Here is a 21,364-nt window from a genome sequence, read left to right as displayed (position 1 = left end):
CCCCTCATTGGTCATATCGTTAGCAAATATTTTCTCCCATCCAGTAGGATGTCTTTTCGTTTTGTTGATGATTTCCTTTGTTGCGCAAAAAGCTTTTAAGTTTAATTAGGTCCCATTTGTTTGTTTTTGCTTTTATTTTCTTTGCTTTAGGAAACAGATCCAAAAAAATACTGCTACGATTTATGTCAAAGAGTGTTCTGCCTATGTTTTCTTCTAGGATTTTTATGGTTTCCAGTCTTAACATCTAGGTCTTTAATCCATTTTGAGTTTATTTTTGTACATGGTGTTAGAGAGTGTTCCAATTTCATTCTTTTACATGTAGCTGTCCAGTCTTCCTAGCACCACTTGTTGAAGAGACTGTCTTCTCCACTGTATAGTCTTGTCTACTTTGTTATAGATTAATTGGCCATAAGTGCACAAGTTTATTTGTGGGCTCTCTATTCTGTTCTATTGATCTATTTGTATGTTTTTGTGTCAGTACCTTAGTGTTTTGATTATTGTAGCTTTGTAGTATAGTCTGAAGTCAGGGAGCATGATTCCTTCAGCTCTGTTCTTCTTTTTTGAGACTGTTTTGTCTATTTTGTGTTTCCATACAAATTTTTAAATTATTTGTTCTATTTCTGTGAAAAATGCCATTGGTATTTTGATTGGGATTGCACTGAATCTGTAGATTACCTTGGATAGTATGGGCATTTTAACAATATCAATTCTTCCAGTCTAAGAAGACAGTGTATATTTCCATCTGTTTGTGTTGTCTTCAATTTCTTTCATTAATGTCTTACAGTTTTCAGAGTACAGGTTTTTTCCCCTAGGTATTTTATTATTTTTGATGTGATGGTAAATAGGATTGTTCCTTGATTTCTCTTTCTGATAGTTCATTGTTAGTGATTAGAGATGCAGCCAATTTTTGTATATTAATTTTGTATCCTCCAATTTTACCAAATTCACTGATGAGGTCTAGTAGTTTTCTGGTGGTATCTTTAAGATTTTCTATATATAGTATCATGTTATTTGCAAACACTGATAGTTTTACTTCTTCCTTTCCAGTTTGGATTCATTTATCTTTTTCTTGCCTAATTGCTGTGGCTAGGACTTTCAATACTATGTTGAATAAAAGTGGCGAGAGTGGGCATTCTTGTCCCTAATCTTAGAGGGAATGCTTTCAGTTTTTCACCATTGAGAATGATTTTAGCTGTGGGTTTGTCATATATGGCCTTTATTATGTTGAGGTATGTTCCTTCTATGCCCACTTTATGGAGAGTTTTTTTATCATAGTGGATGTGGAATTGTGTCAAAAGCTTTTTCTGCATTTATTGAGATGATCATATGGTTTTTATTCTTCAATTTGTAATTTGGTGTATCACATTGATTGATTTGCAGATATTGAAAAAAGTCTTTACATTCCTGGGATGTCCCACTTGATCATGGTGTATGATCCTTTTAATGTACTGTTGGATTTGGTTTGCTAATATTTTTGAGGATTTTTGCGTCTGTGTCAAAAGTGATATTGGCCTATAACTTTGTTTTTTGAGATATCTTTGTCTGGTTTTGGTATCAGGGTGATGCTTGCCTCATAGAATGTACTTGGAAGTGTTCCTTCCTCTGCAATTTTTTGGAATAGTTGGAGGAGAATGGGTGTTAACTCTTTTCTAAATGTTTGATAGTATTCACCAGTGAAGCCATCTGGTTCTGGACTTTTGTTCGTTGGGAGTTTCTAAATTACTGATTCAGTTTCGTTACTGGTAATTGGTCTGTTCATATTTTCTATTTCTTCCTAGTTCAGTCTTGGGGGATTGTATATTTCTAAGAATTTGTCCATTTCTTCTAGGTTGTCCATTTTATTGGCATATAGTTGCTTGTAGTAGTCTCTTAAGATCTTTTGTATTTCTGTGGTGTCAGTTGTACTTCTTTTTCATTTCTGATTTTATTGATTTGGGCCTGCTCCCCCTTTTTTTTTTTTTTTTCTTGGTAAGTCTGGCTAAAGGTTTTTCAAATTTGTTTATCTTTTCTAAGAACCAACTTTTAGTTTCAGCTTTTAGATCTTTTTCTTTTTCTTTTCTTTCTTTCTTTTTTTTTTGTCTCTATTTCATTTATTTCTGTTCTGATCTTTATGACGTCTTTCCTTCTACTAACTTTGGGTTTTGTTTGTTCTTCTTTTTGTAGTTCCTTCAGGTGTAAGGTTAGATTGTTTGAGATTTTTCTTGTTTCCTGAGGTATGCTTGTATCACTATAAACTTCCCTCTTAGAACTGCCTTTGCTGTGTCCCATAGATTTTGGATCATCATTTTTTTCATTTCAACTTGTCTCTAAGTATTTCTTTATTCCCTCTTTGATTTCTTCGGTGATCCATTGGTTGTTCAGTAATATATTGTTTAGCCTCCACGTTTGTGTTCTTTGCAGTTTTTTCTTTATAGTTGATTTCTAGTTTCATAGCATTGTGGTCGGAAAAGATGCTTCATATAATTTTAATTTTCTTAAGTTTACTGAAGCTTGTTTTGTGGCCCAGCATGTGATCTATCCTGGAGAATGTTCTATGTGCACTTGAATTTGTATTCTGCTGCTTTCAGATGGAATGTTCTGTGTATATCAATTAAGTCCATCTGGTCTAATGTGTCATTTAAGGCCATTGTTTCCTTACTGATTTTCTATCAATGGATGATCTGCTCATTGATGTAAGTGGGGTGTATTTTCTATCAATGGATGATCTGTCCATTGATGTAAGTGGGGTGTTAAAGTCCCTTACTATTATTATGTTACTGTCAATTTCTTTCTTTATGTCAGTTAATGTTTTCCTTATGTATTTTATGTACTCCTGTGTTGTTTGCATATATATTTACAATTGTTATATTTTCTTCTTGGATTGATCCCTTGATCCTTCTTTGTAGTGTCCTTCTTTGTCTCTTGTAACGACAGTCTTTATTTAAACTCTATTTTGGGGAATTCCCTAGCAGTCCAGTGGTTAGGACTCCACGCTTTCACTGCAGGAGGCCCGGGTTTGATCCCTGGTCAGGGAAGGAACTAAGATCCCACAAGCTGCACGGTGTGGCCAAAAAAAAAAAAAAAAAAAAAAAAATCCTGAAGTCTATTTTGTCTGAAAGGTATTGCTACTCCAGCTTAGTTTTGATTTCCATTTGCATGGAATATCTTTTTCCATCCCCTCACTTTCAGTCTGTTATGTGTTTCTAAATCTGAAGTGAGTCTCTCATAGGCAACATATATGCAGGTCTTTTTTTTTAATCAATTCAGCCACTCTCTGTCTTTTGATTGGAGCATTCAGTCCATTTATTTACATTTAAGGTAATTATTGATATGTATGTTTTTATTGCCATTTTGCTAATTGTTTGGGGGTTGCGTTTGTAGGTCTTTTTTTCCTTTCTTCTTTTGTTCCCTTGTGATTTGATGACTGTCTTTAGTGTTGATTGTATTCCTTTTTCTTTTTGTATGTGTATCTATTATAGATTTTTTTTTTAATTTTTATTTATGTATTTATTTATTTAATATTTTTTTTATGGCTGTGTTGGGTCTTCGTTTCTGTGCGAGGGCTTTCTCCAGTTGCGGCAAGTGGAGGCCACTCTTCATCGCGGTGCACAGGCCTCTCACTGTCACGGCCTCTCGTTGCAGAGCACAGGCTCCAGATGCGCAGGCTCAGTAATTGTGGCTCACAGGCCTAGTTGCTCCGCAGCATGTGGGATCTTCCCAGGCCAGGGCTCGAACCCATGTCCCCTGCATTGGCAGGCAGATTCTCAACCACTGCACCACCAGGGAAGCCCCTATTATAGATTTTTATGTGGTTTTTTGTTTTAATATTTTTACTGAAATATAGTTGATTTGCAGTGTTGTGTTAATTTCTGCTGTACAGCAAAGTGACTCGGTTTTACACATATATACATTTTTTAAATATTCTTTTCCATTATAGTTTATCATAGGATATTGAATATAGTTCTCTGTGCTATACAGTAAGACCTTGTTGTTTATCCATTCTATATATATAAAAGCTTAGATCTGCTAACCCCAGCCTCCCACTCCATCCCTCCCCTAACCCCCTCCCCCTTGGCAACCACCAGTCTGTTCTCTATGTCTGTGATTCTGTTTCATAGATAGGTTCATTTGTGTCATATTTTAGATTTCATATATAAGTGATATCATTATGGTATTTGTCTTTGTCTGACTTCACTTAGTATGCTAATCTCCAGTTGCATCCATGTTGCTGCAAATGGCATTATTTCATTCTTTTTCATAGCTGAGTAGTATTCCATTGTATACGTATACCGCATCTTCTTTATCCATTTATCTGTTGATGGACATTTAGGTTGTTTCCATGTCTTGGCTATTGTGAATAGTGCTGCTACGAACATAGGGGTGTACGTATCTTTTTGAATCATAGTTTTGTCTGGATATATGCCCAGGAGTGGAATTGTTGGATCATATGGTAATTCTATTTTTAGTTTTCTGAGAAACCTCCATACTGTTTTCCACAATGGCTGCACCAACTTACATTCCCACCAACAGTGTTAGGAGGATTCCCTTTTCTCCACATCCTCTCCAGCGTTTGTTACTTGTAGACTTTAATGATGGCCATTCTGACCGGTTTGAGGTGGTACCTCATTGTAGTTTTGATTTGCATTTCTCTAATAATTAGCAATATAGAGCACCTTTTCATGTGCCTGTTGGCCATCTGAATGTCTTCTTTGGAGAAATGTCTATTTAGGTCTTCTGCCCATTTTTTGATTGGATTTTTTTGTTGTTGTTGAGTTGTATGAGCTGTGTGTATATTTTGGAAATTAAGCCCTTGTTGGTTACATAGTTTGCAAATATTTACTCCCGTTCTGTAGGTTTGTTTTTTTTTTTAATGGTTTCCTTCGCTGTGCAAAAGCTTGTAAGTTTGATAAGGTCCCATTTGTTTATTTTTGGTTTTATTTCTATTGCCTTGGGAGAATGACTTAAGGAAACATTGGTACAATTTATGTCAGAGAATGTTTTGCTTATGATCTCTTCTAGGAGTTTTATGGTGTCATGTCTTATATTTAAGTCTTTAAGCCATTTTGAGTTTATTTTTGTGTATGGTGAGTTTATTTTTGTGTATGGTGGCAGTCTTTTCAGCACTTGCTGAAGAGACTATCTTTTTCCATTGTACATTCTTGCCCCCTTTGTCAAAGATTAATTGACCATAAATGTGTGGGTTTATTTCTGGGCTCTCTATTCTGTTGCATTGATGCATATGTCTGTTTTTGTGCCAGTACCACACTGTTTTGATTACTGTAGCTTTGTAGTATTTTCTGAAGTCTGAGAGGGTTATGCCTCTGAGATTTTTGGTTTGTGGTTACCATGAGGTTTTTATGTAGCAGTCTATATATATACGTAATTGTTTTAAGTTGCCAACCTCAACTTTAAATGCATTTTAAATACTGTACATTTGTACCCTCCTCCCCTCACGATTACTGATTTTTTTTATAAAGTTATTTTTATTTATATTATCTATTTTGTTTTGGCTGCGTTGGATCTTCATTGCTGCGCACAGGCTTTCTCTAGTTGCAGTGAGCAGGGGCTACTCTTTTTTTTTTTTTAATTATTAGCACCTTTAATTATTATTTATTTATTTATTTATTTATTTGGCTGTGTTGGGTCTTCGTTTCTGTGCGAGGGCTTCCACTAGCTGCGGCAAGCGGGGGCCACTCTTCATCGCGGTGCGCAGGCCTCTCACTATCGCGGTCTGTCTTGTTGCAGCGCACAGGCTCCAGACGCGCAGGCTCAGTAGTTGTGGCTCACGGGCCTAGTTGCTCCGCGGCATGTGGGATCTTCCCAGACCAGGGCTCGAACCCGTGTCCCCTGCATTAGCAGGCAGATTCTCAACCACTGCGCCACCAGGGAAGCCCGCAGGGGCTACTCTTAATTGCGGTGCGCAGGCTTCTTGTTGCGGTGGCTTCTCTTGTTGCAGAGCACGGGCTCTAGGCGCACGGGCTTCAGTAGCTGTGGCACGCGGGCTCAGTAGTTGTGGCACGCGGGCTCTAGTGCGCTGGCTCAGTAGTTGTGGCGCATGGGCTTCGTTGTTCCGCAGCATGTGGGATCTTCCTGGACCAGGGCTCGAACCCATGTCCCATGCATTGGCAGGCAGATTCTTAACCACTGCACCACCAGGAAAGTCCCCGATTACTGTTTTTGATATCATATTTTACATCTAATTATTTTGTGTATCCCTTAACTACTTATTGTGGGTATAGGTGGCCTTACTACTTCTGTCTTTTAACCTTCCTACTAGTTTGGTGTGTGAATGATTTCCTACCTTTACTGTATGTTTGCCTTTACTGATGAGTTTTTTCCTTTCATAATTTTCATGTTTCTAGTTGTGGCCTTTTCTTGTTCACTTAGAGGTTTCTTTAACATTTGTTATAAAGCTTGTTTGGTGGTGCTGAACTCTTTTAGCTTTTGCTTGTCTGTAAAGCTTTGTTTCTCCATCCAGTCTGAACAAGAGCCTTGCTAGGTAGAGTCTTCTTGGCTGTAGGTTTTTCTCGTTCACTGTAAATATATCGTGCCACTCCCTTCTGGCCTGTAGGGGTTCGACTGAAAAGTCAGCTGATAGCCTTATGGGAGTTCCCTTGTATGTTGTGGTTTTTCCCTTGCTGCTTTTAATAATCTATCTTTAATTTTTGCTGTTTTAATTACAATGTGTCTTGGTGTGTTCCTCTTTGGGTTAATCCTGTCTTGGACTCTCTGTGCTTTCTGGACTTGGATGACTGTTTCCTTTTCCAGGTTAGGGAAGTTTTCAGCTATTGTGTATTCGGATATGTTCTCAACCCCTTTCTCTCCCTTCTCCTTCTGGGACCCCTGTAATGCGAATGTTAACATGCTTGATGTTGTCCCAGAGGTCTCTTAAACCGACCTCATTTCTTTTCATTGTTTTTTCTCTCAGCATCAGTGGTTTCCACTACTCTTGTCTTCCAGCTCGTTGATCTGTTCCTCTGTATCATTTAGTCTACTGTTGATTCCTTCTAGTATATTTTTCATTTCAGTTATTCTTCATCTCTGGTGGTTCTTTATATTTTCTGTTAAAAACTTCGAACTTCTCGCACTGTGCATCCATTCTTCTCCTGAGTGTTTTGATCGTTACAGTCACTACCCTGAACTCCTTCTCGGGTAGATTGCGTATCTCCACTTCACTTAGTTGTTCTTCTGGGCTTTTATCTTGTTCCTTCACCTGGAACACGTGCCTCTGTCGCCTCATTTTGCCTAAGCTGCTGTTTGTATTTTTATGTATCTGGTAGGTTGCTTATGTTTCCCGACCTTGGGGAAGTGGCCTTTCGTAGATGTCCCAGACATCCCAGCAGTGCACTCCCCTCGTCACCCAAGCTATATGCTCTAGGGTTTCCCCTGTGAAGGCTGCGTGGGTCTTTCTGTTGCGGCGGGCTATGTGGGCAGGCTCGCTTGGCCCTCGCCCGGTTGGTTGCCAGGCTCTGCCTCGCGCGGAGGCTGCTGGCTGCTGCTTGGCAGGGCCAGGTCACAAGGTGGCTGACTGCAGAGCCCCAGGGGGCCCCAGGGCTAGTGCTGGCTCACTGGTGGTGGAGTCAGGGTCCAGGAGACTCCAGGGCGGTTGCTTGCCCACTGGTGGGTCCTGGGGTTAGTGCCAGACTACTGGCAGGCAGAGCCGGGTCCTAAGCCTGGTTGCAGGACCCAGAGGTCCCAGAGCTGGTGTAAGATCACTGGGCTGGGGGCGGTCAGGTTGTTCCTAACACAGTTGGGTGCGGGGTGTCCTGAAGCGTGTGCTGGCCTGCTAGCGGCCAGGGCCCGGGCCCAGCTCGTCCCGGGGCAAGGTCTGGCGTGCCGTGGGCAGGCTGAGGGATTGTGGTTCTCTTGCATCTGGCGTGTGCCCCCTGGTGGGGGTGGCAGGGCCCGAGGCTGGTGCCTGCTCACTGGGGGGTGGAGCTGAGTCCTGGGCCGTCTGGTGGGCAGGGTTGTGTCTCTGTGCGGCTGTGGCCTCAGGCGGTTTCCAGGCGGCCTGTCTGCTGCCGGGTGGGGCTGTGTCCCAAGCCAGTTGTTCGGCCCGAGGGGTCCCAGCACCGGTGCCTACAGGCTGCTGGGCGGGGCCCGGTGTTGGCGCCGAGGAGCTAGCGGGAGGTCCCCACGACGGCACCTGCCAGCACCAGCACACACGCCGGAGGCCCAGGAATGGCCGCTGCCAGCGTCTGTGTCCCCAGGGCGAGCCGTAGCTGCTTCCCGCCTCTCCAGGAGACTTTCGAAGACCAGCAGGTAGGTCTGGCCCGAGATCCCAGGGAATTACAGCTTTTGCCCCGGCTCCCGGAGCGTGGGAGACTGTGTGTGTGCCCTTTAAGAGGGAAGTCTTTCTTTCCCCTAGTCCTGTGGAACTCCTGAAATTAAGCCCCACTGGCCTTCAAAGCCAAATGCTCTGGGGGCGCATTTTCCAGGGTAGGACCCCTGAGCAGGGGGGCCTGATGTGGGGCTCAGAACTCTCCCTCCTGTGGGAGAACCTCTGCCATGTTAGTTTTTCTCCAGTGTGTGGGTCACCCACCTGGGGATGTGGGCCCGACTATATGGCAAGTCCACCCCTCTTAACTGTCTCGTTGTGGTTCCTTCTTCACGTCTTTAGTTGTAGAAGATCTTTTTGGTAGGTTCGGTCTCTTTCATTGACGACTGCTCTGTAGAGTTGTGATTTTGGGGAGCTCGTGAGAGGAGGTGAGCTCAGGGTCTTTCTACTCTGCCACCTTGGCCGATCTCCAGCTCCAGTCTGGCCGAGAGAACTTTCTGCACTGAAGGACACAGGCCAGCCGAATACAGTAGCCCACTAACCTTGTCTGACTGTTGACCACCAAAGACAGCGTCAGTGCAGCCAAGAAACTTTCCATTTCTTTTCATTCAAATTGGCTCGTATTTAAACAGCCACACGTGGCTCCTCCCTCCAGGATCTGCATCCCAACACCAAGCCCACCCCAGCCCCTGAAATGAACCACTCCAGACAACGGTACTTTTCCAATTATAGCTTTTTTTCTTTTCTTTTTTTTATGAAAAAGATCACACAGAATTCGCCAACAAACAAAATTCCAAAAGAAACTTAAAAAAAAAAAAAAAAAAGGAAAACAATAATTCCCCCAAAACACAAAACCGAAGTCTGGCTTTTCCTTCCCTTAAGATTGTCTGGACGAGGCCTCCGGTCCCCCGGAAGGCGCGGGGGCTGGTAAGTGCTTTCGTGGGCTGAGCAGGGCTGCGAGCTCGGCCGGCTCCCTCTCCCCTCCCTCAGCCTCTGCTCTCCCTAAGTCCTTCTCCATCCTGGGGGCGAGTACAGTACACCTGGGCCGGGGGGGGCGCGTGGGGTGAGGTTGGGACAGGGGGCCCGTGAAGCTGGGTGCTACACACGCTCATCTAACAGGAAATAAAAAATAATATTCTGCACGTCAGAATGTGTTCGCTTTTTTTTTTATAATTTCATAGCTATTTTTTTCACAGTTTTAAAAAGTTTATATTTATATATATTTATATATATTTATCTTTATATATATAATTAAAAAGTTGACTCCATTTGAAGGCGTATGATACAGGGGAGAGTCTCTTGGTACAATAAAACTGTACAGGTTAAGAACTGCCGCCTCCCTCCGGGTGTGGCCGGGACGAGGATTTCAGCACCATGGGGTTGTCTGTAGTGTGAGGGTCTGGACCAGCGGGGTGGGCCCTCCCCGGGGCCTCAGGGCACGCAGCCCCCTCCCCCTGGCGCCTGGCCAGTGCTCCTGGGCGCCCCCCCCCTCGCACCTGGCTCTGTTCCCCAAGTCCAGGCTGTCCTGAGAGGGTGGGGGCCGGGCCCCGGGCAGGCACCCCAGAACAGGCCCGGCCTGGTTGCTGAGGCTGGGGGGCGTGGGCGCGCCCCCGTCCCACAGTGGGAGGCTCAGGGCGGGCTCTGTGCCGAGGGGGCCAGGCACTGGGAGGACCCACCAGCAGCGGGAACCCCCAAGTGAGCATCAGGTGGGTTGCTCGGAAACCCCCTCCCACCAAATCCCCAGTTGGCACCGGCCTGAGGGCACCGGGACCTGACCGAGCGCTTACAAGGTGCTGGGGGCTAGGACCCCTGAGGGGCCGGCAGAGCCCCACCCTGATCACGAGGAGCCCTCTCGTGGGGGCACCAAGGGGTCAGGAAAGGGGTCTGGACGTGTGCACATGTGCGCACACACGTGCATGCATACGGGCACACACATGTACACACGCGCCAGGCTGTCCATGGGCACACTTGCATGCACACAACCCACGCACGAGGCCGCCGAGCCGTGGCAGTGATGGTGAGGGCCCCGCCGGGCCGGGCGCTCAGCAGAGCACAGGCACGCCGTCGGTAGAGAAGATCATGCCGGTGGTGGGCTCGTAGGTGCCCGCCAGGTAGTACAGGCCCTCGCTGTCCTGGTACTTCTTGGTCTTGAGCATCTGCTCGTACTGCTCCAGGCCCACCACCAGGCACTTGTGCGACACCGTCTGCACGTCGTTCTCGTCCACGTGGGAGGACTGGTACAGGGCGCGCTGCGGGCACACGGGCGGGCGTCAGGGGGAAGACCCCTCCCAGGCCCGAAGGACCAGAGAGAGATCCCCAGAGAGAACTCGAGAAACACAGTGGGGCTGAGGACGAGGATGGACAGAGACCAAGGGAGAGACCGAGAGACTAGAAGATCAAGAAACACAGGAACAGACACAGACTGAGACACACAGACCTGCGGAGTAAGAGACCAAGGGTGACAGACGCAGAGGCAGAGGCTGGGAGAGACAGACCAGGTCAGAGAGACGGGGCGGGGAGGCCGAGGGAGCCCGGCCCCTCCCGAGGCCGCGTGGGGAGGGTTATCGGAGGGCCCACCAGCGCCGCGCGCTCTCCTACCTCCATGAAGTCCTTCCTCTGGCTGGAGGCCCGCAGGGCTGCGGGGAGGCTGCGGCCGGACTTCTGGTCCCAGTGCTGTGAGCGCAGACCAGGGGCCGCGGTGAGCCCGGGCCCCGCCTCGCCTGACCCCCGACCCCGACCCCAGGGTAGGGACTGCCCCGGCCATCGCCCCCCAGCACGGCCCGACGCCGAGGCCCCGGCCCACCTGGCCCTCGTGGAGGCGCTTGCCCGGGCTGGTCTCCTCAGGGTGGTAGAACCACTTGACGCGAACCACCATGTTGCTGCCCCACGACTCCCACATGCTCTGGATGCGGCCGATGTAGGGCAGGTTGGGGCGGCCGGCTGACAGGAAGACGGCGCAGTCCCCGATGCGGATCATCTCCTTGCCGCGCACGATGGCCTTGTAGAAGAGCTTGCGGGCCTTGCCCTTCATGCCGCGGCGCTGTGGGCGGGCGAGTCGGGTCAGGGCACGCGCCCCGCCCCCGCCCCGCCCCGCCCCGCCCCGCCCCCGGGATTCCGCAGCAGCGGCGCCAGGGGAGAAGCCCCCTGCTTGCTCTGATCGGGGAGCCCTCGCTCATCCCCTTGGCCGACCGGGTTTCCAAGAGGGACTCCACATGAACTGAAGATCCTGCAGCTGGGAGCGACTTCCAACTCCCCGTTGCTGAGCCGTGTCGGCCAACGGTGCCGGCGGGGCCCCAGGGACGCCCCACACGCGAGCGTTTGTGCGGCAGACGCCACAGCCACTGCTGGCGCCCAGCAGGATCCCCGCTCCTCCCACTGGGTCCTGACACCAGCCCTCGAGGCACAGCGGCCCCTGCTGGCCCCCAATTTCCAGACAGGGACCGGGAGGTCCCGGGAGGGGACACGGCTGCGTCTCCGGACAGAGAACATCGCTCCCCACCCCACGCTGCCCCGCACGTCGGGGCTACAACGAAGCAGGTTCACTCAACACCCCCCGGGGTCACAGAGCCGCTTGCTCACGGCCCAGCCTCAGTCTACACCACCCCGAGCAGCGCGGGGGCTCAGTACCAGTCAGCCTCGCAAGCGGCCAAGCAGAGGTGAGGGAGTGGGGCGTGGGCAGCGTCAACCCCCAGGCACGGCCGATTGCCCCCCCCCCCCCATTTCCCCAGGAAAGCCATAACTGAGATCAGCGCCCAAGCCCGGCGGGATCCAGCGCTGGGCCCACGTCTGCCAGACCCACAGTGTGGCTGGATTTCTTCTTTTAATTCACTCAACAAACATTTCCTGAAGCCGCCTCAGTGCCCCTGCCTGGGCTGGCACTGGGACACACAGATGGGCAGGCTCCAAGGAGGGAAGAGACCAGCCATCAGAATCCAAAACCCACCGCCAGGCAGCTCTGGGACCTGTCACTGTCCCCAGGCGAACACGGAGAAGCCAGGCCTACGCGAAGCTCTGCTCTGCCCTCCAGTGGGGCCAGCGCGCCTTCTCCTCGACTAACTTGTAAAACTCGTTTCCCTTCTCGGACTGGCCACTAGGCGGCGACAAAGCGTTTTTTGTCTTTCTTTTTTTGACTAAACAAGAAAAACCCACATGCTAATTTCCTACCTTATCCAGCTGTCCCTTTTCTACTATTAATTCACTGGATCCCTGGTGAGACTTTTTTTTGGCCGCATCACAGCAAGTGGGATCTTAGTTCCCCGACCAGGGATCGAACCCGTGCCCCCTGCAGTGGAAGCATGGAGTCCTAACCACTGGACTGCCAGGGAATTCTGTGACAGACTTTTTAATGTCCAGGTTTCTTACGTGTTCTGTAAACTACTCAAATTATCTTCAGCTCAAGGCATGGTACTAACTGATTCAAGGTGACAGGGACGGCTAAGATCTCTAAACCAACGCATCTTTGACAGCAGGTATGTTTTTAGGCATCCACGGCTACTCTCCTCACAGATCCCCCTCAGTCCACAGAGTCTCCAGTGGGGCTGATGCCGCCCCTGTGGCCAGCATAGGAGTTGGTCTGGTCAATCCAAACATCCCATCCTTCTCCTGGCCATTGTGATTGGCTCAAGGGTGCACTCGGGACCTAAGCCAAAGACGTGCCACCAACTTTAGCTTGAACCCGAAAAAAGACACCTCTGGGCTTCCCTGGTGGCGCAGTGGTTGAGAGTCTGCCTACCAATGCAGGGGACACGGGTTTGAGCCCTGGTCTGGGAAGATCCACATGCCGCGGAGCGACTAAGCCCGCGCGCCACAACTAACGAGCCTGCGCGTCTGGAGCCTGTGCTCCGCAACAAGAGAGGCCGCGACGGTGAGAGGCCCGTGCACCGCGATGAAGAGTGGCCCCTGCTTGCCACAACTAGAGAAAACCCTCACACAGAAACGAAGACCCAACACAGCCAAAAATAAATAAATAAAATTTAAAAAAAAGACACCTCCTTCCTACTGTCACTTCTCAGCTGGTAGAAGGTCAGCTGAAAGCTGCTGGGGCTGCCTGTTGCCAACAGGAGAGGGGCTGCCGGAGAAGGAGACCAGTACAGAGGAAGGAAGGAGAAACTCAAGCCTGGAGCACAGGCCCGAGAGTGGATCTGAAGACAGCTCTCAGGCCCCTGGATCCAGCTGTACCTGAAGCCGGACACCCTAGACTTTTCTATTAAATGAGTTTGGCCCTGTGCTCTGACCTCTGCAGCAGCAAGTGCCCCCAGTAACACTGACACTGGAACGTGCAAATGGAAGATGCTAAGATAAGGAACTGGCCAATCACCGTGGGGGCAGGACAGCGAGGACATACCTGTCCTCGGCTCAGAAGCCATCACTCCTTGATATGGCCCTAGATAAAGTGCCTGCCGGGATCAGAGCTCCAGAGGGGCTGGTCTGGAATGTCTGAGTGTGGCTCGTCAGGAAAGATTCTACAAGAATCTACACACTCAAGTCTGCTGTCTCAAGTGGTGGCCTTGCTAAGAGAGGCTGTTTCAGCCTGGAGCCAGCAATCGGGGGGTGGGGGACGCGCGTAAAGTCCGACAACTCACGCCTTGCAGGGTCGGAGCAGCAGATCATCTGCCCCAGATTCAAGGTGGTGCCGCAAAGGCAGGGAAACCAGAAGGAGAGCAGGAGCTGCGGGGGTCGGGGGAGGACCCTCCCCGACTTGCCGCTCTGCAGCCCTTGCCTGACCAAGGGGGGAGTTCCCCACCCTACTCTAAGGAGCCGTTGCGGGTGCAGCCTGGGGCAGGTGGCGCTGTCCACCGCCCACCCCCGGGGATCCAGCTGCCCCTGGGTGGCACAGTGGGGAGCCCGAAAAGGCTGCTGCTAAGGCAGAAACCCCCAAGCTAGTCTTGATTCATAACGTCCTCCAACTTCTCCGGCCTTGCCGACGCAGCCAGGGAGCTGACACAATGCAAACATGCCAGAAGCTTCTTAAGCAGTACACTGCCAGAGGCCCCGCAAGCTCATCGCTGTCAGCCCCCAACCCCTAAAACCTGCCTGGTGGCACCGGCATTAAAAAGGTCCAGACCCAGCCGGGCGCCTCCTCCGGGCCCGGCTCTGGCGTGGCCTCGGAGGACCCTGGGCCAGGGCCGCGGATGCCGTGGGGAAGCCCGGCGGGCTGCACCCGTGGACAAGGAGCCTGGCTCTTCCTGCCCAGGGGCATGGGATGGACTCGTGGCCTCCAGGCTGCTCCCCTTCTGCACACAGAAGCTTCTCGTGTGCGCGTGTATATGCAGCTGCGTGCACGTGTACGTGCATGCATTTGTGTGTGTGTGTACACGTGCGTCTGCGTGTGCCCAAGGCACAGGGGTGCCGGGAGGGCTCCTTCTGGAGAACAAACACCCACCTACTACAGGGGTGGCCACATGACTCAGACCCAGTCAACCAGAACGTTCTGCCCTGCGGGCCACACTGATTAGCTCAGGGACAGGCAGTGACCCAGCCCGGCCAAGACAGGGAAAGAAGTACCTTTTGCTGCGACTGCTAATTAGCCAGCCAGAAGCCTTGAGCCATTCGTTTTCAGCGGAAAATGAAGCAAAGGCAAAGAAAAGCAGGCTGTGCGGCCGCGCGGTTCTGAGAGACCCTGCGGCATGGCAACTAAAGGCCTGCACGGTAAGTGGGTCCCGCAGAGGGTGGGTCTGGGTCCCGGGGACCAGAGGGCAGTGCTCCTGTGTGAGGGGCAGGACTCCACACCCGTCACCCCGACTCTCCGCCGTGGGGCTGCTGGGAGGCCAGAGAAAGACACGTAGGGATGACCCCGCCCCCAGCTACCTGGGTGGGCTTGCCGAACCACTTCCAGAGCTGCCGGGCGGGCAGGAAGGCGGCGATCTTGGGCCGGTTCTCCACAGACGGCAGGCGCTGCCGCTTGGCCAGCTCCTTGGTGGTGGGGAGGTGGACGCCCTCCCTCTTCTTGGGCCGGCTCTTGGCCCCGGCCTGGGCCTTGGGCTGCACAGGCTGCGGGGGCTGCGGCGGGGGGGCCTGGGGCGCGGGCGCCGGCGCCTTCTTGCCTGGAGAGTGGGCCGAGGAGCGGGCCTTGCCCGCCTGCTTGGGCGCCTTGCTGGCGAGGGCTGGCGGGGCGGAGGGCCCGGCTGCCGGGGCAGGGGCGGCCTCGTCGTCTGAGCTGCAGGAAGAATCGTCCGTGGTGGAGGAGGAGGAGGACGACGAGGAGGAGGAGGAGGAGGACGAGGAGGACGAGGACGACGAGGACGAGGACGAGGACGACGAGGAGGAGGAGGAGGACGAGGATGAGGACGAGGACGAAGAGGAGGACGAGGAGGACGAGGAGGACGAGGACGAGGACGACGACGACGAGGAGGCCCTCGAGCTGGAGGCGCTGCAGTTCCGGCCGCCGCCGCCCTGGCCGTCCTCCTCTCCCTCCGTCTCAGAACTGCTGCCGCTGCTGCCGCTGTCGCTGCTGCCGCTGCCGCTGCTGCCGCCGCCGCTCTCCGACTCCTCGGCCCCGTCCTGCTCGGCCTGGCCCTTGTCCGGGCTCTTGGGGCTCCCCGAGTCCTCGAACGTGAGCACGGCCCCAGGCTCCTGGGCCAGGTCGCCATCGCCGGCCTTGGGCCGAGCCGCCTTGGGCTCGCTGCTGCCGGCCCCCGGGGGGTAGCTGCCCAGGCCCAGCAGGCCCTTGGGCTCCTGCCAGCCCCCCGCCCCAGGGTCCTCCCGCAGAAGCAGGGCCTCTTTGGCCTTCTTGCTTTTGGGCGACGTCACGCCCTCACGGTCCAGCTTGACAAGCAGCTCGGCCTCTTCCCCGGGCCTCCGGGCGCCCTTGGTGGCCGACTCCTCGGCAGCCCGGACCTTCTTGGGCTTGGGGCGGGTGGCGGGCATGGTGATGGGCATGGCAACGAGGGCGGTGGGGGCCAGGGCCGCGGCGGGGGCCGGCAGCTCCCCAAAGGGCTCCGGTGCTGGGCAGCTGGTGAAGGCGGACGGCACTGGGCTGGGCTGTCGGGGAGCTGGGCGAGCCTTGGGGGCCTTGGCCCGCTTGTCCACAGATTCTGGGGGGCTCTTCTTGGAACCTGGGGTGCTGATGGGCTCCAGGGCCAACGGGGTACTGGGGACCTCATCCGTCGAGCCCCCCTCCTCCAGGACGGCAGCTCTGTCTAGAAGAGAGAAGGAAAAAGCCCAGTGAGACCAGGACTTCGCGAGCCAGCGAGCCCGTCCCCGTCCCGGCTCTGCTGGGTCCTGAGCGGGGCTGGGGCGGCAGCCTCTCGGGGCCTCGGGACGAGCGGCTCTCGCGCCTTAGTTGTCCACAGGTGGTGGCCCCAGAGTGGCCCTCGGGAGCCTGGGCTCTCAGCCCAAAGCACTCGGCTCTGGGCTCTGGAGGGAACACAGCTGGCTGGATCTCAGCTCCGTCTCGGACATCGAACACGCCTCCCTGAGCCTCAGTTTCCTAATCTGTCACAGGGTCCAAACAGCCCTGCAGCGCCAAGTCCCCGCGCAGGTGGGGAGTCGTGTCTGTGCAGAGACCCTGTGCGAGCAGCAGCCCCAGGTCTCGGCGGCCTGGGCACGGCCAACGTACCGCTCTTGGCTTTGGTGCTGGGTTTCCGCCCGCGCCCCCGGGCCTTGGCGCCGGGCTCCTCGGACCCTGGCGCGGCCCCGTCTTTGCTCTCCCCGGTGTCCTTGCTGGTCTTCCGGCTGCGGCGCTTGGCGCTCGGCACCAGGAGGGCGGGGGATGGCTCAGCACCTGTGGGGCAGGACAGACAGTGGCTCAGGCCCGGGTCTCCGCTCTCCCGGCCACAGGAGTGTCATCTGTCGTGGGCAGGAGGCGAAGGGAGGAACCAGACGACACTGCGTGGCCGACCCCACTCAGCCTGCCCACCTAGGCTGCGCGGTCGGGTGGGAGGCCCATCTGCAGGGACGCAGCTGGGGTGTCTGCACATGCGCGCGATGGGGGCTCCTCCAATAAATGAGCAGGGTGGGGCTGACCCTGTGGCTTTAATGATCCGTTTGGAGGGTTCACGAAAGCACTGGACCCCTGGAAGTCAGACAGTCCTGGGTCCAAGTCCCGGCTCTGCCTCTGACCAGTCGAGGGACCCTGGATAAGTCGTTTCACCTCTTAAACCCGAGGTTCGTATTGGCTAAAGGGGACGGTACTTCCAGACACACAGGACTCGACAAGAACTGAACGCTATCACAGACACAGAGCGTGGAACTGTCCATGACAGTCACCGATCCCTCCCTGGCCTGGACTGCCCGGCCCGGGGCTGGTCTCACGAGTCTCGGGATGCAGATCTGGGGAGGCCTGGGATCCCCCCTCCCGAGACCATTCTGGGAGCCCCCACCCACACTTTCTGCCATTTCCACCCCCTGTGGGTGCAAATGGTCCAAAGAGCAGACAGAGCCCAGAGGCAGCCTGGAGGGGGTGGGCCCCCGCCGGGCGGCAGGACCACCACTCACACTGGATCTTGTAGTCGGGGGGCAGCAGGCGGATGTGCGAGAGGGGGATCCTGCCGGTGTCTCCGTCATCGAACTCCACGGTGATCAGGTCCCCGTCGTCCTCGAGGCCCAGCAAGCCTGTGGGAGGAGGGGCGGGGTCAGGGGGCCGAAGTGGGGCAGAGACCAGCCGGGAAGCAGCCCCGGAGCAGGTGCACGAGGGCGGGTACGCAGCGGGCAGGACGTGGGCTTCAGAGCCAGGCGGCCCCGGGAGCACAGGCTCCCAGTCCGGCCGAGCACGCGGCCGTGTCCACTCATCCCGAGACCCTCCCCAGATCAACGAAGGATGGTGCTGGGGTCACCCCAGCCCCATTCCCGAGCGCTGGACACTGAGGCTGGAGCCGCGGGCTGACTGACGGGTGAAGAGCCCCAGGTGCTGGTAAATCTGTCACAGGGTCGGTGTCCCTAAACAAAACATCCCTCCCCCAACCATCAGGAGGCCCTGCCCACGCACAGCTTCCAATCTGCTTGCTGAGGATCACCAGTGACGAAAGAACAGCCTCCAACAAAGGACAGCACACAACAGAGAGGTACAGACACAGAGCCCACAGGGAGAGGAAGGGAAAGGCAGAAGGAAAGGGAGCTGAAGAAACCTAAAATGGAAACAGGATGTCCCCAGAAAAAAAAGGAATCCATGAAAACAAAAAGAGGTTATTTAATTTAAAAAAAAAAGAATATTTAGACAATAAGAAAGAACTCTTAGGAATACTATAAACGACAGCAGAAATATCAAAAATTCAATAGAATAGAAGGGCCAGAAGGCAGAGGTGAGGAAATCTTCCAGAAAGTAGAACAAAAAGATTTAAAAAATGGACAAAAATGGGAAAAAAGATCCTAGTCTTGAGGGCCACCAGATGAGTGTGAGTTCCAGGAAAAAGAGGGTAAATGAGGGAAGGAAACTCTCCAAGAAGTAATATGAGAAAAATTTCTAGGAACAAAGGAAATCTGCTTCCAAATGAAAGCCCCCTTCCCCCAAATACCCAGCAACACACACCCACACAGAGAGAGAGAGAGAGAGGCCACATGAAATTCCTGATCTAGGAATAATGAGAAGATTCTGAGTTTCCAGAGAGAGAAAAGTGGGTCTCCTATGAAGATTTGGGAATAACCCTGGTGTTGAATGCCTCTGACATCAGAATGTGGATGGAACAGTGACTTCAAAAGAGGGCTTCCCTGGTGGCGCAGTGGTTGAGAATCTGCCTGCCAATGCAGGGCACACGGGTTCGAGCCCTGGTCTGGGAAGATCCCACATGCCACGGAGCAACTGGGCCCGTGAGCCACAATTACTGAGCCTGCGCGTCTGGAGCCTGTGCTCTGCAACAAGGAGGCCGCGATAGTGAGAGGCCTGCGCACCATGATGAAGAGTGGCCCCCGCTTGCCACAACTAGAGAAAGCCCTCGCACAGAAACGAAGACCCAACACAGCCATAAATAAATAAAAATAAATAAATTTAAAAAAAAAAAAGGTGAAGGAAGATTATTTCCAATGTAGAATTTATACCCAGCTCAACTATCTCTAAAGAACAGGATAGGATAAGGAGATCTTGGGCACACGTGTACTTGAGGAATTTACCGCCCATGAACCCTTGTTCTCAGAAAGCTACGGAAAGGTCCTCTGCCACAAGGAGGGAGAGACAAGGAAGAGAAAGACACGGGATGCAGCACAGGAGAGAGAGAAATGGAATTCTCAGAATGATGGCAAGGGGAAATCCCAAGAGTGACACCCGTGAGGCAGGCCTAGAAAGCCGTCAGCCCACAAGGCTCAGGGGGCCAGAGAGCCCCAGGAGAGCTCAACAGAGATGAACTTTTCCCCTTGTAAGAGAACTTCCAGCCCAGCATCCCCGTTCCCATCTCCTGGGCATGTATGGATGACGTTAGGCGGCCAAGAGGTGGACTATCTTTGGCCTCTGGTTTTGGCTTTGGGCTGTAACACACACCCAGATCCCCGGCTCCCAGATGTGTTGGTTCTGCAACAGCTAAGTGTGCACCGTTGACTACCTGCCGGCTTTGTCTGCCTGGCATCCACACCACGTCTTCTGGGCTACCTGTTATTTTGTCTGCCCAGCTTCCAATCTCTTATTCTGCTAACAACGTCAACTTTCCTGGGGAAGCGGCCTTCCCTTCTCAGTCCACAGGCAAAAATCAGGAAGCTGCCTCACTCGTTAGCAAGGACGAGCCCAAGACCCGTGACCCACGTGAAATCCATGTGACCCAAGCCAGTTCAGTGGGACTCCATCCTAGGACCCAGATGGGAAAAGGGGGAGATTCTCTGATGACAGGATTTGTTCAGAAGGTGAGAGAGAGTCCCCAGGCGCGGGGTGTGAAGACAGCACAGCCGGGAGCGTGGCTGACGGACACTGGGAGCCTGAGCCCCGACGACGCCGTGGAATAGTGACTGGGCCCAAGCACGCCCGAAGACCTGTAAGTCTTCACGCAGACGGGCCGGTTAAGACTCTGTGCTCAAGCCCGTCTGACCTGGGTTTCAGGAACCAAATGGATCCATGCCGACACGGCGGTAACAGGGGTGCCGGGGAGGGTCTCGGGGGAGGGTCTCACCTCGGACCACGGTGCCCGGGTAGAGGCAGCGGTACTGCTGGCTCCAGTAGGCTGCGATCCTGGTCCCTTGCGGCAAGAAGCGAGTGGAGGCCGGCCTCACGTCGATGATCTGGGAAGGCGAAGGGCTAAGCGCGGGCGGTGAGCAGGAGCAGCCCCGCGCCCGCCCTCCCCAGCCCCGCTGCCCGCCCTCACCGCCTCCTGCAGCAGCTGTTCCAGACAGTAGATGTGGGGCCGGTTCCCGCGTTCGCCCTCCACCACCACACGGTATCTGCGAGGCCAGGGCGGGCGAGGTGTGAGGTCCCCAGGGGAAGCGCCACGCCCCAGACTCCCAGCCCCACCCGCGCCAGCTCTACCTCCCGCACCACGGGGACGTGACGGGACGTGACGTCAGAGCCTGAGGGTCTGCTGACCTGCGGCATAAACTCGGGGCAGGTCTGTCCCCTCCGGGCCCCCGTTTCCTCGTCTGCACAACCAGCGGTCACAGATCCAGGAGAGCCCAGCGTGCCCTCTCCTGCTCCTTCCCGCTGAGCCCCACCTGGGGGCCCGCCCACGCCCCCCTGGTCCTACGCGGGGAAGCCACAGCTCAGAGAGGCAAAGCAACGCGCCCACAGAGGCCCAGCAAGGCTCTGGAAGCAGGACTGCGCGAGGCTCTCAGGCTCTGAGCGGAGCTGCCCCGCCTGGCGCCCCCCACTTACATGTCCGGCGAGTGCACCGTCTGCACGTGCCCCGCGTACAGCAGCTTGTCGTCCATGGGGATCAGCACGCGCAGGCCGTCCTTCAGCTCGTCCTTGTCGATGATGCAGGAGCGAGGGGCTGCGGGAGGGGGCTCGCGTGAGGCGGGGTTGGAGCGGGTCAGCCTTGAGACCCTCCGTCCCCTGTGCCCTGCCACCCCTCTCAGAGCGGAAGGCCCAGGGCGCCTGCGGGCACACGTGCATCTGTGTGTGCAGCTGTGTGCCTGCAGATGGGCCTCGTGCGGGGCCGTGCATGCGTGCCAGGTGTGCACAGCCCCTCCGCTCCCAGCGCGTCTGCAGAGATCCCAGGCAGGTAGGAACGGGGGTGACACCCCGCAGGTGCTGCCCCA

The 21,364-nt window shown here is 53.5% G+C and overlaps 1 protein-coding gene across 9 annotated transcripts in view; it reads right to left on the bottom strand.

Moving 5' to 3' along the window:
* Window positions 1–6,143: 6,143 nt before the first annotated feature.
* The window catches only part of TNRC18 (trinucleotide repeat containing 18), an 89,559-nt gene continuing 74,338 nt past the window's right edge, over window positions 6,144–21,364 (bottom strand). For all 9 annotated transcript variants that reach the window (XM_082431528.1, XM_082431533.1, XM_082431526.1 and 6 more), the window contains 9 exons: window positions 20,979–21,096; window positions 20,476–20,551; window positions 20,284–20,392; window positions 17,693–17,809; window positions 16,815–16,979; window positions 15,065–16,395; window positions 11,061–11,297; window positions 10,856–10,930; window positions 6,144–10,506 (listed from right to left, as the gene is read on the bottom strand). In XM_082431528.1, coding sequence (XP_082287654.1) covers window positions 10,300–10,506; window positions 10,856–10,930; window positions 11,061–11,297; window positions 15,065–16,395; window positions 16,815–16,979; window positions 17,693–17,809; window positions 20,284–20,392; window positions 20,476–20,551; window positions 20,979–21,096 — 2,435 coding nt within the window. In that variant the 3' untranslated portion in view covers window positions 6,144–10,299. The remainder of the gene's footprint in view (window positions 10,507–10,855; window positions 10,931–11,060; window positions 11,298–15,064; window positions 16,396–16,814; window positions 16,980–17,692; window positions 17,810–20,283; window positions 20,393–20,475; window positions 20,552–20,978; window positions 21,097–21,364) is intronic.

This window comes from Balaenoptera physalus, assembly GCF_965194825.1.
Source record: "Balaenoptera physalus genome assembly, chromosome: 16".
Classification (NCBI taxonomy): Eukaryota; Metazoa; Chordata; class Mammalia; order Artiodactyla; family Balaenopteridae; genus Balaenoptera; species Balaenoptera physalus.
This window is presented reverse-complemented; position numbering and strand designations above follow the sequence as displayed.